This window comes from Asterias amurensis, chromosome 9 (genome assembly GCF_032118995.1).
Source record: "Asterias amurensis chromosome 9, ASM3211899v1".
Taxonomy (NCBI): domain Eukaryota; kingdom Metazoa; phylum Echinodermata; class Asteroidea; order Forcipulatida; family Asteriidae; genus Asterias; species Asterias amurensis.
The window spans coordinates 19,506,016-19,523,008 of NC_092656.1; the positions used below are offsets into that span (position 1 = coordinate 19,506,016).

The 16,993-nt window shown below is 38.5% G+C and overlaps 1 protein-coding gene across 5 annotated transcripts in view; it reads left to right on the forward strand.

Moving 5' to 3' along the window:
* The window catches only part of LOC139941467 (uncharacterized), a 168,287-nt gene that overhangs the window by 140,751 nt on the left and 10,543 nt on the right, over window positions 1–16,993 (forward strand). For 3 of the 5 annotated variants that reach the window (XM_071937985.1, XM_071937984.1, XM_071937987.1), the window contains one exon: window positions 11,075–12,170. In XM_071937985.1, the coding sequence (XP_071794086.1) occupies window positions 11,289–12,170 (882 nt within the window). In that variant the 5' untranslated portion in view covers window positions 11,075–11,288. Of the gene's footprint in view, window positions 1–5,590; window positions 5,926–11,074; window positions 12,171–16,993 lie in introns of those variants that run through there. The other 2 variants (XM_071937986.1, XM_071937988.1) reach the window with 2 other exon arrangements.

A 16,993-nucleotide genomic window follows, 5' to 3' on the forward strand; every position in this document is an offset into this window, starting at 1 on the left:
TTCGATCGGCAGTCTTGACAATGTGCACTGGGGCTGGATCTATTCATGGCATACTAGTGAAGGATTATAGGCCAATGATAGAAGCATTATTTACCCTGTTGAGTAGAATACATTGAGGAGGTAGGCACTTACAAGACACTGACTCATCTCATGTTAAAGCCATCCTGTAGTTACTTTAAGACATGTCTGTTTTCAGATCAATACTTGAGATTAGGTACACACCCAGTCAATTCTCTATTGTGTGGTTGAATCATGATGAGAAGAAAAGAACGACAAATATACTCATCATATGTTGTTTGTATGTTTTGTGAATTAGCAGCCGAGGCTCAATATTTTTTTTGAACTAATTATGTCACCCCAAGCCTCCCCTGCCTGCCATCATGGTTTTTGGTGAAAATTGACAAAAGTTGTCATTTTAGGTTTTCTGTTGTGGTTTGTCCACTAATAACTAGCCTTTTGGGGTAAGTGAGCACAGGAAATGATGATTGTTCTAAGAGTAAGATACATTTTTAGCCAAGAAATGATGATTTTTCGTGGAGTAAAAGACCTGTTCAGCCAAGAAATTATGATTATTGGTAGAGTAAGGGACGTTTTCAGCCAACGAATTATGATTGTTCTTAGAGTAAAAGACCTTTGTGGAATCCACATTACCGCTAATGACAGAATGGGATTGTAATCTTTATGGTCTATGTCACAAATGGCGCTATACAACGATATCTTTAATCAAGCATCCACTGCCATTAATTGCAAAAACTGCCGACAGACCATCGATTGTAATCTCGATTTTTAGTTGATACGCGATCCTCTGCCTCATCGACCATCACCACCCAGTGGCTGACGATGATTATCCTAGTGACTGCTTCACTATAATCTAGAAGCAGTCAGCAACTGGGGATTTCAATCCCGGAATCTTCCAACATCATGTACATGCATTAATCAGTATATATGCCCTTTATGCTAGCCATTCTAATTATTTATTAAGTCTCCCTGTAAAGTACACCATTGGTTGAGTGTCAATATGCATGAATTATTCATTAGAAGCAATCCAGTCTTGTCTGCAAACATACCTGTGAATGAGTTTCATTATTTCTCATATTCTTTCCAGGATATTATGCATACTGCTTCGACATTAGATAATACTTTAAAGCAAATTGTCCTCCTGATATGATATCTTTTTTATTTTTTATTTAATGCCAACCGACTTATTTGAATTCAGCTACTCTGATTTTGCAGATTAAATTATCAGGTTTTTACAAGAATAAATAAAAATTTAGTGTAAATAGCAAATTTACCTCTTTATAGCTTGAATTGAAGAACTAAATGCAGAGCATGTGATTTTGGTTAATGTCTTTATTATTACAAAGCTTAAATTTACAACTCATTGTTGGTATTATGAGAGCATTATGAGATAATTTACTGTTATTATTTTCCTCAAGGGGAAACATAATTTTATTTCTGAATGGACAGGGCACATTTGTAGGCCTTGATTTTTCTGGGGCAAAGTAAATGGACAATTGAAGGATGCAAGTCACTATATATGATTGTAGGTTAATAAATGTGTGTATGACTCTGTAACTGTTTCTGATAATTCAAGCATCAACTCTTGGACGAATTTCTTTGTAACCTTCATTATTATCCTCGCAGATACTGAAATTATTAATAGTCATTCAGTTTTCAGTTTTTGTCGCATTTTTAACAGTTCTCATATCTCAATTTCCTTCTTAAAATTTGCCCTCAGAAGTTCACTTGGTTTATCTCATCATCTTGAGCATACCAAGACATAATTAAGTCTGGCAGGTTATCGGGTTATCTCTGGGATCAAGATTGGAAATAATAAATGAAAAATGGAGCACTGCCATGTCACTTTTAGTTCTACCATAAAGCTAGCTCTATGGTTATACATTGGAAAACAAACTACAGTTGGCTAGGGCTGCGGAGACACTTGAGGATTTGATTTTGTCTTGGAAGCAGCAACTTTGCTTAGTGGATTTGGTTTTTTCTTGGAAGCTGGAGTAACTTTGCCTAGTGGATTTGGGTTTTTCTTGGAAGCTGGAGCAACTTTGCTTAGTGGATTTGGGTTTTTCTTGGAAGCTGGAGCAACTTTGCCTAGTGGATTTGCTTAGTGTCTAACAATAGCCTAAGCATGTATGCTTTTTATTTAGAGTTGAAGAAGACTTAAGTGATGGGTAGATGGAAGAACCAATGCAAAAAAAATGCATTGAAAAGTTGTACCATCAAATAGATTCTGAAATGCAAAACATGTACCAATTGCAGACATTTTCCCCAGTTTTAACTAGAAAGTAGTTTCTTTTTCAAGTGTTTCATTTTCAATTCAAAGGAAATTGAGTATAAAGCTAGTCAACACTTTTCCTCCAAAATGTAGCTTGCATCCCTTGCAGGATAAATACTGTAGCACTTAGAAATGTAGTATTAAGTGCAGTATAAATGTAAAGTACTGTAATGACAAGATGACTTACAGATTAGTGCAATGTGTGGATGGAAATTAACACATGCATCAGTAGTTTAAAGGCAGTGGACACTATTGGTAATTACTCAAAATAATTATTAGCATAAAACCTTTCTTGGTGACGAGTAATGGGGAGAGGTTGATGGTAAAACTCATTTTGAGAAACGGCTCCCTCTAAAGTGCCATAGTTTTCGAGAAAGAAGTAATTTTCCACGAATTTGATTTTGAGACCTCGGATTTAGAACTTGAGGTCTCAAAATCAACCATCTCAATGCACACAACTTTGTGTGACAAGTGTTTTTTTTTCTCTTCCATTACTATATCGCAAGTTCGATAACCGATTGAGCTCAAAATTTCACAGGTTTGTTTGTTTATGCAGGGCTGTATGCTTCGTTTTTGAAAGGGCAAGGGCACCAAGGCAATTTCTCTCTGGAAAGGGGCACCCTATGAGGAAATTGTAAATTTCCACTGGAGCATTTCAAGGGCACCAAGGCAATGACAAGGGGCAACGGAGGCAATTGCCTCCGTTGCCTTCGTGAAGTATCAGGCCTGTTTATGCATATGTTGAGATACACCAACTGTGAAGGCTAGTCTTTGACAATTACCAATAGTGTCCACTGCCTTTAACACATGCATCTGTAGTTTACGCTTCCTTTCAGTAGGGCAGTCCTTAATTTAGATGGAATTTATGGACATGTAATGCCACAGAAGGAAGTGAGACTGAAGAGTTCTGAGAACTCTCAACAAGGAGCCAGGGCAATAATCCATGTTGTCTCACTTCCCTTGACATTGAATGTGCGCATTATTCTTTGACTATTATAAACCAGGATTTCCTGTCACAGTCAGTGAGCTTAAATTACAGCATCAAGTCACCCACCTTTTGTTATACAGGAAAACACCTTCCTCAACTTTGGGGATGGTTTGTCCATTTTGTCAACACCTACCAGTTGGTAATCTTGTGGTTGGGGGATTAGGGTTTAGAGGTTATCAATTAGCTATTGTCAACAGGCTAATCCTTAAACAGGACCCCACCTCTGTATAATCTTTTAAAATTGTTAACTTTATCACCTCATATCTGAAGGCCCCATACTTTGTGAAAATTAAAGATATCTATATAAAATGTCCACAAGGGAAACTGACTCTGGGTAATTTTGGTTGAACAAAGGTAAATTGACTAGAACGGGACTTGATCTTGCGACTTTCAGATTAACAAATTACCAGTGCTCAACTAACTGAGCTATCTATCTATCTTGTCCTTATGCTAGTGGTCTCCTTTTCTGCTGAGCTTAATCTAAAATGCACATCTCTTAAGCTTTCTAAATGACAGTTAATGAAAAAGTTTTTAAATATCGTTGTTGGATGAACCTATTACTTTATTGCATTCTAACTACATCTGTCTTGATCATTTAGCTAATTAATTGTTTAATTGATTTGTTTAAAGTCTCAATAGGGAATTTTTTTGTAAACGTCTTTTTGTTGTTGTCATTTTGCCTTTGGTTGAGAAAGACTCGGCTAGATTCCAAACGTGAAACCATTAGAACTTTTCACAACTTTTAAACATAGAGTAAGGACCATTCACCTGTTTACCAACTTTGCAAATTCTTAGTTTTGTTGATGCATGGTGAAGCATTCGAATCCTAAGAATGTGTTTGTGGCACTGCAGTTTTATGGTGTGTCCCCCCCCCCCATTCATCTCCCCCAATAAGCCACAACAGGCTGTTTACAAAGTTTCCATAATGCCACTGAGATGTGGTAATTGTCCACAAGTGAATGGCCAGGTTTTCCAGGGGGGATTGGAAGGAGAACAATTAAATTGGTAGACATTCCTTCCTGTTGGGTCTGGTGTGATCTACACCAAGGTCACTCACACCACACTCTAGCACCAAAGCAAGCAGACAACATGGGAAATCTATGTAGGAAGGCCTTTTGTGTTCACCTTATGAATAATCATAAGGTTGTGTTAAGTCCCGCCCCTTTCGCTTGTCTGCCTTGTTTTGATTGGTCGGCAGTGACAAGTGGCCAGGTGCATGCAGCCGGCCCAGGGGGGATGCGCTTTGAGTATGTTATCGTCACTGGCTATTTGTTGTCATTGATCACTTCTCTAAACACCAGGATATTAAAAAAAAGTTGGCTGATAAAAGAGGAGGCCAATGTTTGTAGCCAGGAAGCCAGGTGGTATCTTTGTGGTAAAGATGGGGCCATGTGATGGTTAAGAGCTACTCATCATTTTGGACTCGGAGGATTAAAAGAGAATATGCAGCCACTATTGAGGAAGCTGTGATCAATTATAGCAATGCATCATTCATAATTGAGGAGTTATTCATCAGAGGTTTCAAGCAGATTGGTTAACAATTACAACTTGTTGATGAGTTTGTGTGGGAAGGTACACAATTGGTTTTTGTTTCAAAGTGCGGTTTGTCATTTGTTTGGTTTTAATTAACCATGAAGTCACCTAACCTTTGTGTGGTTTTTGTTTCATTATATCTTAGAAATGAAAGGAAACAGTTTGTCATTCCATATCGTTCACCTTACAATGTTATGTTGGCGATGGATTTTCAATAAAGTAAAAAACAAATTTTGTTAGGTTGCTGAATGTATTCAGACAATATTTTTGATCTCCATAAAGAAACTGTTATCTTTTCTGAGAAAAACATACAACAGTGCTTTTGAAACAGCTTTAAAATTCATCATCACTAAGTGATTTGGTTTCTGATATCACACTTTGCTTAGCAGTAAAGATCAGTCTTGGCCTTTTGTGAAATCGAGATCCAGATTTCCCTTTAAACTATGTTGTGATTTCTCTTTAAATTATGTTGTGATTTCTCTATATAAAGAGAAAATAGTCTGGTCCTAGATCATGTTTTGACAATCAGCAAACAGACTTTACAGCATCCGTAGTACAGGTATTATCAATGTCTACAGGGTACTAGTCATTTGCCACTCAAGCATCACAAAGAGCCAAAGGTGTACAGTGATGGCCATTGTGTGATAGGAAGCCTTTTAGATCAATGTGGTACAATGACAAATAACACAACCAAGAGTGCATTCAGAGAATGAATGACTCGCAATGTTTGATCACAGTTATACAAAAACAAAGTAGGCAAACCACCCTGGGGTAAACAGATTGTTTTGTTAACACCCAGTGGTGGTCACATGGTCAGGTCGATCAGGTTAAGCAGCAGACTGTACTTCTGGTAGAGGAGTCTGGAATGCTGTGTCCTCTTAAACTGGGGTTTAAAGTTGGTGGCGTGAGTTGTAAATAAGCCAGCAGGGTCATGGAATGAGTCAATAATGGAGCCGGCTATGGCCGAGTTGCGCTTCAAGCTTTTCGTTTTGTTCCAACTGGATTAAATATGCTGAATATCATGCTGTGAGTTTGACTTTGGTGAACTGAAAGAGTGTAATGGAGACTTTTGGCATGCCCTTTGTTGAAGCATAGAGCAAGGGTTGAAGTTAGGGTAGGTAGATGAAATGTGGCTAGCTATGCGGTGGGTTGAATTGTTGCCAATGGGTTGGATGTTGGGGATGTATTGTATAGCTCATCAATAACATGTTATTTGTTTGGGAATTGGCCTTTGTGTCTGGAGCATCTGAGTGCACACGTTTTTCTTTTATGAAGCTATGTTATTAACCTATGTACAGCATTATGGTGGTAACATTATACCGATGTTTGTGACTACGACTGCATTGTTTGATTTGTACTCCTGCTGATATTATTACCATGAGGGTGCTAGGAAGGGAACTTTGTACTGGATGAACAACCTGTCCCAAGCCTCCAATGGGAAAATTGCCTTGAACTATTATGGTATGAACAAACACAGTCGAGGATCGTGCCTTTTCCATTGCTGCACCAAGGATGTGGAATTATTTATGAAGTATGTTTGTATCAACACTAACCACTGTTTCCTTTCGATCAAGTGTTTACAATGCAGTTTTGTTTGCACTAGTACAAAATAATAAGTTCTGCTTTCGATTCTAACACATGATCTCAAGAGTTGTTCAAAGCATGTGTTCAAAGTGACAATTTAAAGTAACTAGATGCGTACTTTGAGTGACATACATGAAAAACAAACATGTAAAATTTTATGCTTAATCAGTCAGCAGAGTCACAAGAACGCAGTGAAAAAGAAAAAAAAAACGTTTTCAATTATCAGATTTCAGACTTGCGAGATCGAAAAACTATTGCATTTCAGTCAAAGGGAGTTCCACCGAACCAATTTTTATATGATGTTAATCGATGAATTTTTTTTTTTAAATCCTAGTAATAGTTAAGTTATGTTTTTCCCACCCTAAACCTTGGAAATACTCTATAATTAAATCCTGAAGTATTTACAGAGTGTTTTGTAACACCTTACCGTTTATTGGAGGCTTTTATTCAATCCTGAAGAATGTCAAGGTGAGTGATTGTTCTCCAGCCTAGACAGGAAGTAAGCCACTTCATTATGTCACTTCATGCATTCAGTGCACATTCCATTCAAATGGAAACACAAGTAATTCCCTTAAAGGAACACGTTGCCTTGGATCGGACGAGTTGGTCTATAAAAAGCGTTTGAAACCGTTTGTTATAAAATGCATATGGGTAGAAAGATGTTGTAAAAGTAGAATACAATGATCCACACAAACATGCCTCGAAATTGCACGGTTTTCCTTTTACCTCGTCGACTAACACGGTCGGCCATTTATGGGAGTCAAATTTTTGACTCCCATAAATGGCCGACTGTGTTAGTTCGCACTGTAAAAGGAAAACCACGCAATTTCGAGGCAAACTTGTGTGGATCATTGTATACTACTTTTACAACATCTTTCCAACCATATGCATTTTATAAAAAAGGGTTGCAAACGCTTTTTATAGACCAACTCGTCCGATCCGAGGCAACGTGTTCCTTTAACAGCCTATTGGTGGTGTCACCTTGCCGTATTGTTTGGTAATGTATGTACTAAGGGCATTGCCAAGTGAATGGGTATTTTCTTTTTGTACACCTCTAAAAGAAACAAAGAAGTGCGTGTTTTCACCATGAGATGTATTCCACTTTGTTAAAAATTTGATTTAAAGTATACCAGTTAATCTCTGGGTGCGTTCGTTTAGCTTCCCTGGGTCGACCCCGGTGTGTGGCGTTTTTTTTTTCCAGGACGAACGTGGGTAATTACGTGCACACGTTGGTCCTGGAAAAAAAAAAACGCCACACACCGGGGTCGACCCAGGGAAGCTAAACGAACGCACCCATAATGTCATGTAGCAATAGCAACATCACGTAATGTTTAACAACATGTATTGTTCATTTGTTTTGTTGATTTTGGCAAGGCTAGTGGCTTACCTTCTTTTGTGTTGGAACTTTGCTGGAATGAAACGTCGGACAACTTTGTACTTTTCAGAGTATGAAGTATTGGAATTATGAATGTCTAGACTACTTATTTAGGATTTATTTTCTCAATAAAGAGAGGGGCAAGGTCGAAGAATGACTTGAACTCGCTCCTTGATTTTTTTTTTCGGGAGGGGGTGTTTGGTTGTCCTTCCATTTCATGTGAGAATCAACAGCTATTTCCTGTTTCAAAATATTGTCTTGCAACACATTCAATTACCACAGTTATCAATAGGCTAGTTATCAAAAGTGCACGAAACATTGAATCAATTCAAGGTAACTTATACATTATGCATGCCGATTGTGGCTTTTCTTTTATTTCCAAGCGGAACTGCTGTGTATTCAATCAATTGTTATATCACTTGTTGTTATAGATTTATTTGACTGTTGTTGTTTTTTTGCTCATTATGTCGATGGTGTTCTTGGAACTACGAATCAATTTCAAGTGCTGTTTTTATGGGTTTTTTTAACTGAGTGCTACACATGAACGCATAATTCAAACAAACAATATTGTAACAATACAACCCTTTCAATTCGTCGTAAATATCTTTAACCTGTTCCAGGCTCAATGTTGAACCGTTTCAATAATAGCGTTGATGAAAGGATTTAGTTCAGACTTTTGGAATACAGGGTTAATTCTAAAACCCACTGTGGCATAGCAAACTTGTTGACCAAACACACCCACCTAATTATTCATTCAAATAACTCCAATCTTATCGTCAGAGATTAAACTCAAATCCCGATACAGCTTTTGGACCTCAAGTTTTTTTATAATATAAGGATCTTACGACACCTCTGTTTAAAAAAAAAAACATTTGGGATTTGATTATTTTCCTTTTGGGTGGCCCGACATTTTCTGTTGCATTGTTCAGGGTGCCAATAACACTGAAGCTGTATTTCTGTTTGATATTTGATCAGATTAAAATCTCCTTATTGTATTTGCTGTTCAGATGGTCAGCCAATATAAGGGTTTTGAAGTGGTAACCCAGTTGTGTACAAAACTGAAGTAGCCTTGATTGTTAAGCATCTATGGTAATTATTCCCTGTGTGGCTTTTTTTTTATCAATATTGGTGATGAATCATTCACAGTGAGCACAGTGCCTCAAGGGGTTCCTGGCCTGGGTCAGTTGGTTGGGTTGAAACACGGAGGAAGAAAAGTAGAGGAATAATAGAAAACTGTTTGACGCTGGTGTTTGATGAACGGCTCACTTGGAATAGGGTTTAGTGTTGTGTCAACACTGTGTTGTCTGGTGGGAAGTGTACCTGATGGTAGTGCCTATATTGACCAATCAGAGATGGTGTAAGTTGAGGAAATGGAGTGGCAATTAGTGAGTGGCCAATCAGATGATTCCTACTATATAGATAACACTCAAAAAGTGTCATACACAGAAGAAATTTATCCAACCAATTTGATTATTTCCAGTTTTGGTTGGCAGGTTTTGACACAAAGTCTGAGTGATTGATTATTGTTTTACTTTTATCTTTTGTTTATATTGCTTTTATATTTTTTCCGTAAAATTCTTAAATATTTACGTAATTTTTATATCGTAATTTTATCATGTGATTTTATGTTTACTTTAAACATGTTAGTTTGTTCGCAGGGCCCAAATGGAAACAAGTTTTTTACTGACTTGGATCACCCTGGGTAAATAAAGGAAATAAGTGATTCTTAGTAGGACAATTCACCATGTTACCCATACACCAACAAAATATTGAAGGCATTCTGTGCCATAAACATGGAAATAAAATAACAATCAGTTTGTCTTCTTCAGACGATAATACCACTGGTTTACATTCCTTGCTTTCATTGTTATGATGTTCCAGTCGGGAAAACCTATTCTCATATTCAGTTTCACAGCTCGTTAAACAGCAGTTGAGCACGACACCCATTAAACCTAAACCTAGGAATCTTTCCATTCATTTTATGTGGATACTGAAACCTCGCCATCGTGGGAAATCTTCCTTTCTCTAAATCAAGCTTTAAAGGAACAATCAAACTTTTGTAAACAACCTGCTGTCTTGTTGCAATTTTAAAGGTCTAAGTTTGCCACTCCGATGTATGTGATATTTTTAAAGACCTGCTACGGAGGCAATTGTCTCTAGGAACCTAGGAATCTTTCCATTCAATTAATGTGGATACTGAAACCTCGCCATCGTGGGAAATCTTCCTTTCTCTAAATCAAGCTTTAAAGGAACAATCAAACTTTTGTAAACAACCTGCTGTTTTGTTGCAATTTTAAAGGTCTAAGTTTGCCACTCCGATGTATGTCATATTAAAAAGGCTACTTGCTACAGAGGCAATTGTCTGCCCACAAACTGTCATCACCCTTGTAATGTTCCGCCAGTGTTAAGCCGGTGGCAATAGCAGTTTTCACTCGATAGCAGACATGTTTTTTGTCAACTTGGACATATTAAATTCTCTGATTAACCTTGTTGAAATCATGTCATTGTAGTTGTGAGCACATGAATTGTATAAATGTTGTTTACAGAGGGTAGTGAGTTGAGTAGTTTTAAAAATCATCACAGAAATTGTCAGTTATCTATTTAAAAAAAGATTTACTGAGTTGAGTAGTTTTAAAAATCATCACAGAAATTGTCAGTTATCTATTTAAAAAAAGATTTACTGAGTTGAGTAGTTTTAAAAATCATCACAGAAATTGTCAGTTATCTATTTAAAAAAAAGATTTACTGAGGCTGATTGATAAAGGCATCAACAACTTTTCACTGATTACAACATGTATACTAGCTGTTTTAGAACTCAATAAATTATTCATAATGACTTTCACACCATGATTGTTGGACATGCACAGCTATAGCTGTTACTTTTAAGCTCATCTTTGGCAATATATTCTGTCTTTGTGTGTTGAGTCTGATTGCTTTGTAGTATTTAAACACTCAGTTTCCCTTAGCTCAAATTTCAGTGCGTTGTAAATCCCCCAACTGTTACCTGAACTGGTCCGAGAGTCTCCGGTATGGTCAGAAATCACACCATGCCTTTTGCTAGTCTTGTCAATACGAGGTTACCTCGTATTGACAAGACTAGCAACCCAGGTTTTCTTCTATTAACTTGTGACTTTCATTTCCTTTTGAAGTTAATGAAGGTTGTCAGATTGTGAGATGAAGATGGATGTTTGCGGTGAAGCAAGCGAGAAAGAGACCCAGGGAGAATTGTAAGAATAAACCACAGAATCACTCATGTCTTAGTCCGATGCTTAACTTCGTTCTCCTGTTTATTTATTATCTACAGATTGTGGAGATCTCACATCACCAGCAATGCAAGATTCTTGGCGTAAACTTGTTGACAGCCTATAACCTTTGACCTGTGTGCCGTGACCTGCTGACCTTTTTTGGCTGTTATTATCTCATCCTGGCAGGGGAGGAAAGTTTGAGTTTGTGTGTGCCTCTCCTCAGTTTAAGGGGCCTTGTAGGGGCAGCCTGCGTGCCTTTAATGTCGCGCCAAGATGGACACTAGCATCATCAGCCCCGACCCAGCAACCAAAGAGGAGGTTACACCACAGTACGATAGCAGTGAAGAATGGGAGATTGGGCTTGGCAACCTGATCATTGACCTGGACGCTGACCTAGAGAAGGACCGGCAGGATGTCCCTTCAGCAGACTCCAGTCCAATGAGAATTGGCAAGATGAAAATTAAACGCAAAGTCAGTAGCTCTAAGGGTGATACGGCCGCCGCGTCACCCCGTAAAGATCAAGCTGCGAACAACATCGATGAATCTATCCTTCCAACGGCCACGACGACAGTGCCAGTGCACCAAGCATCACCTGAGAGACCCGTATTAAAACAGGACGTAGTTGCTAAATCACGAATGGTGGTCCAACATAAGAAAGACTTGAACCTCAAACAAGATAAGACATTTATAAACCCAACAGGGAACAATGCTTCCAAAGGGCCTGTTATAGTGTCCCTGACGTCAGCGACAACGCCAACAACGTTGAATACACCTAACCCCACCGTTCTATTAAACACTTCCATCGCCTCTTCCACATCGGCCACACCTCTTCCTCCGCCATTACAGCAGCAACCAAAACATGCAGAGAACCAAAATCATAGTATCGCACACAGCGTGGCCATTGCTGGCAATCCTATGAAGATGTTGACCATCAACGCTGTCAAACTCCCCGAGATCAAGGACTCTGACAAGAAACCAAGTAAAATGGAGAGTCGAGGAGCGGAAGAGGAGGTGAAAGTGAAAGAGGAAGTGAACGTCGTCGTGAACAAGAAGAAGGAAGAGAAAGAGGTCAAAGTGGAGACAAATAGTAAGAAGGAAGGATCGCACAGTGGTGGAGCAAAGAAACATGGAGGGAAGAAAGGCAAAAACGAGAAGGTGAGGAATATATTAATGAAAATTGTTCATTATTTTGCTGTATATGTGACTTTTTAAAGGTGGAATTCTGAAGAGAAAAAAAGTCTGGGGTAACTTTCGTGAGCAAATTGTACATTGTTTTGATAAAAATCAAAATTAAAGCCATTGGACCCTTTCGGTAGAGAAAAAAAAAAAAAAGTTCACAGATTTACAAATAATTTACAGGATTTACAGAAGGTAATGGTGAAAGACTTCTCTTGAAATATTAGTCCATGAAATGCTTTACTTTTTGAGAAAACGGTAAAACAATATAAATTCTCGTTAACGAGAATTACGGAGTTGTTAGAAACACATGTCATGACACGGCGAAACGCGCGAAAACAGGAGTGGGTTTTCCCGTTATTTTCTCCCGACTCCGATGTCCGATTGAGCCTAAATTTCCACAGGATTGTTATTTTATATATAAGTTGTGATACACGAAGTGTGGGCCTTGGACAATACTGTTTACCGAAAGTGTATAATGGCTTTAAGAAACTGGGTGGTCATCATCCACAGATTTATGATCGATTTCTTTGTACATTGTTCTATCAATGCCCTATCATAAAGCAGGACCAGATGGAGTAGCTGTTGAAAAGTTCTGGGTAGATAAAACAGCTGTCTTGTGTAGTCTTTGCTCTGTGGTTTTATTGACATGCCGTGAGTTTGTGGCACATGATTCACTCGGCTTCAAATGTGATCAAGTTCTGCAAATCATTCCTCAAATCCTCAGGTTTTTCATGCCAGGATTTGCCTCAGGATTTACCTGTCCATTTCGTCAGATGTTGTTCCGTGGGAAACTTGGAGCTCTATAACTTCAAAAGTAGCTCATTTGCTGGGTAGTCTCTTGTACTTTTACAGCTGTCCATTTTGCTATCAGTTTGGTTCACATCAAGGGCAGATCAGAACATCACGGAGCTGACATGACAAAGCTACTTGTGCTTGTTGTCATGGGAGATTAATCATAGAAGCCATTGTGGTTTGAATCCACCATAAATGCTAAAACTCAGTATTGAACACAGACCCTTTTCAGCCAAGCAGAATTACTGTTATAAAGCCACTCTTGCCTATATATCGTATTTTGATGTGTTTTAGCTATGGTTGATCAGACTGTTCTTGCATCATATATGAAAGAAACACTCTGGTTGGCTGGTGCAGAAAACTGAGAAGTACTTCAGTGTAATACAAGCTTGAATAATTTAAAGTCCTTGACAGCTTATAGGCTGAGTGCTTGTACACAGCTTGCAGCTGTGCAAAGGTCAGAGTGTAAGGGTTAAGGTCCAAGGCAATTTTGTTCTGGTCAAATTGGATCTTGCATTTTCCCTCGATCATCCCAATAATTTGTCAAATTCATCAAATATTAAAAAACTATTTCTTGGAAGTTAATATGCCAAGCAAGAAAATAAATTGGTACCAGTCACATTGATGTGAATTGAAGGGTCATTTCCGGTTGGCTACTGGCTACCGGTTTTTGCAAAGTTGGTCAGAGTTGGATTTGGTGGCTGCGGCTGCAGCTATTGCTACTAGGGGTGTTGTCTTTGCTTCACTACATGTAATTATCATGGCGTTCAAGCCACAGCTGCGTGATCAGATACAGCTCATGTTCCTGAAAGTCATTATCTTTATGAAATCTGGCCCCAGGGCACTTCCAGAGTTAAATGCAGACATTTTTATTAACTCCCACTTTCTGGGTATGTTTGATTCATATAAGGTAATTTTTTCTACCTAAAGTGTAGTTGGCCTTCAGTGGGTGTGTTCACTCTTGGTAATTGCTGTAAAATGATTTGCCAATTATAAGCTTAACATTTAATTGGTTGAAAGACACGCACTGGGACCAAACATCCTGAGAGGTGAGTCCACCTGGTGCACGTGTCGACTGAAAACACACCAAGACATTGCCGTCTACCTGAACTAGCCTCACAAACTTTGATTTAAGAAAACTATTATTTATTGCAACTTCAGCCATGGTCTAAATAATTGAGTAGTTTCCAAATGAACAGTGATTTATTCCTAATTGGACAGTAACCTATTCTTACTTGGACAGGTTGATCAGTTTGTAATTTGACCATAACCAAAATGATCATTCAAAGTGTTTATTTTTCTTTTTTGAACAAATTTCTGTTCTCAAGTTTCCTTTGACATAGGATTGAAGGTGAATGTTTAACTTCATTCCTTTCTTGGAAACTACTCAAGTCAAGTGTTAAAATAAGAAGAGAAGAGTGGCAAGTTGTGTGATTTAATTGGGCAGTGGGCAGTTCCAAATTGGTTATCAGCCAGTTCCTAATCGGACAGTCTATGATCATTGAGCTTGGTGATTGAATGTAGTGGCCCTGGGGCTAAACTGTTTAGCCTTGTTGGGCGGCACCCTTTATGTCACTAGAGATATGTATCAGTGATTGATATGCAAGAGCACCAGACTATTATGTTGCCTTATCAATGAGGTACTCAAAGTCAGGCGCCTCGACTGTAATCATTTTCTGTAAAAAGAATTGTACAAAATATTCTCTGTTTGTAAATGTTTTGATTCAAGATTCACTATAATTTAGGGTATTAGAAGTCACTATCGCTAATAACCTCTGTGTGTAATACATTTACCGGTTCCTCGGGGACAGAGTTGAAAAGAAAAAAAAAAAGATAAATTTTAAAAATATTTATGAAAAGAATTATGATTAGGTTAGCAACTAGCACCAGCATCAAGAAGACAAATTGTACAACATTTAAGTGGAGTTTTCGAGTAATATACTAGTGAAGTACCATTTCTTACGTGCCATAAATGTTCGTTTCTGGATCTTTTTGGAGGTGTAATGTTCAAAATCTGGACAAGATTGAAGGAACAAAGAGTAATTACAGCATTTGCATCCCTGTTTCCTGTCTTAAGATACTGTACTTATTCCTCATATTTAACAGCAGCCTTTTGTTTGCTGTTCAGTCATGCCTTTTTTTCCTATATTGATTTTGCCTGTGTGCTTATTGATTAAGTCTCATGGCTGATTATACACCAAGATGAATCACACATCGTGTCCAGTTGGCTTTACATGGTAGGCATTAAGGAAGGTTGATCCATTGTTCACCACTAACCAGACTTGTTTTGCCATGGGAGGAAACCCAAGTCCCACAGGACCCCCCCCCCCTGTATACTCTGAAAATGCACAAAGCAAGTGATCCAGCATTGCTTCAAGTCTGGATGTTTCAAGGGAAATTATTTTCTAAACGGCCCTCTTGACAAGATGCCCTAAAGTAGTTTCTTTGTTGCTGGAAATATTGTTTGCCTAGTTGGGATTTCTCAAGCTTGAAACAACGATCTTGTTTCACTGTTTTTAAGGAAGTGAAAATGGCTCACTGTATGATGGAATGATCCATTGGATCATGATTGGATGTTCAAAAAAATTGAGAAACCAAATAAGGTTACAACAACATGTCAGTGTTTGAGCTCTTAAGTCTCCAAAGTAAGGCTATCCATGGGCTATCTAAGAAGATAATCTATAAACAGTTTGGGTTATTTCCAATTCCGTAAACACATCCAAACTTTCAAAAACAAGATACATGTAGTCTTCATCTTTAAAATCCACTTCCTTCTCTCACAGAGTAAAGACAGAGATGCTTCTCCTAAAAAAAAAAAGTTATCCTTCAAAAGTATGAACTCATTGTTTTTGGCTGTGATGAAAAAAAACCTCAAAGATTATGAAAGCCCTGTAAATTCACGTAGGGGTTGGGGGAGAAAATTCTGGCGATAGAGCACTGTAATAATAAACGTGATACTCTTAATGCAAATTTAAATTCATGTGGAGGAGCTAGGGGAGGTCCATTAGCCATAGGTCGATGCCCGGTTTAAATTTACCGTCTCATTCTCTGTCCAGAAAGGTCACTTTATGCGGGAACAAAATCCCTTTGCCTTTAACTCTTCACCCTTTTCTATTCACACCGGAGAGTTATTTCTTCATTTCGGTCCCTTCCTGCCTGCGATCCAAACAGCATGAGTCTGTTACCTTTTGTCACACTCTGTCATAAATCTAATTTCTGGCGTCCCAGGTATGCCACCCCTATTCTGACAGAGTGGTTCCTTCCGTATCTATCATCACCTCATACGATCCCTATTGGGTAGACTGGTTCAGTTCTGAAAGGGGGGGATGAAGGTATTATATTGCATTAGCTTTGGGGGGGAAGGCAAACAGGCATTTAAATTGTTCCCAGGAAACTAGATTGGAATGAAAGGGCAGTGTGGTGATTGTGCCCAAATGTAATGTTTGTATCAATTGCCAAGTGCTGATCGGCCTAAAGCAAGGAGATATTTTGTACTTAGAGGGGTTTTTATTTTCTCATTTCCATCCCATTGTATTCTTTTCCTTAATCGGTTTTAGTCAAGAGGCATAAACCCAGCAGATGTTTTCAAGGGATGATGTTCGGCGTCGATTTATTGGGTGTCTGATTTTGATGTATTAGAGGAAAAAAACTGGTAATGATGTACTATTGGCTGGAAATACCTGTGATAGAAAATTCCTTCACATATTTCTTTCAACTTTGGACGATTAGGTGTTCCACTTGAGATCTCAGTGGGTGTTGGCCGACATTCCTGCCGGCAAGGATGGCTCTGTGCTGAGGTACATGGGGCATTCTGGGCCTGCATTGTCCGCTAAGGGGGGCCAACCAAAAAGCAGTCAGACGTTCAGTAAACATGGGAGGTTACAATTCATCAAGTTTTAATCTCCTGTATGATATATTAACGACCAAAGATATGGACTTACTAAAGACCAAAGATATGGACTTACGGGAGTGAGCAATGGGCTTTTTGTTTCGGAAAGAGGGGGGGG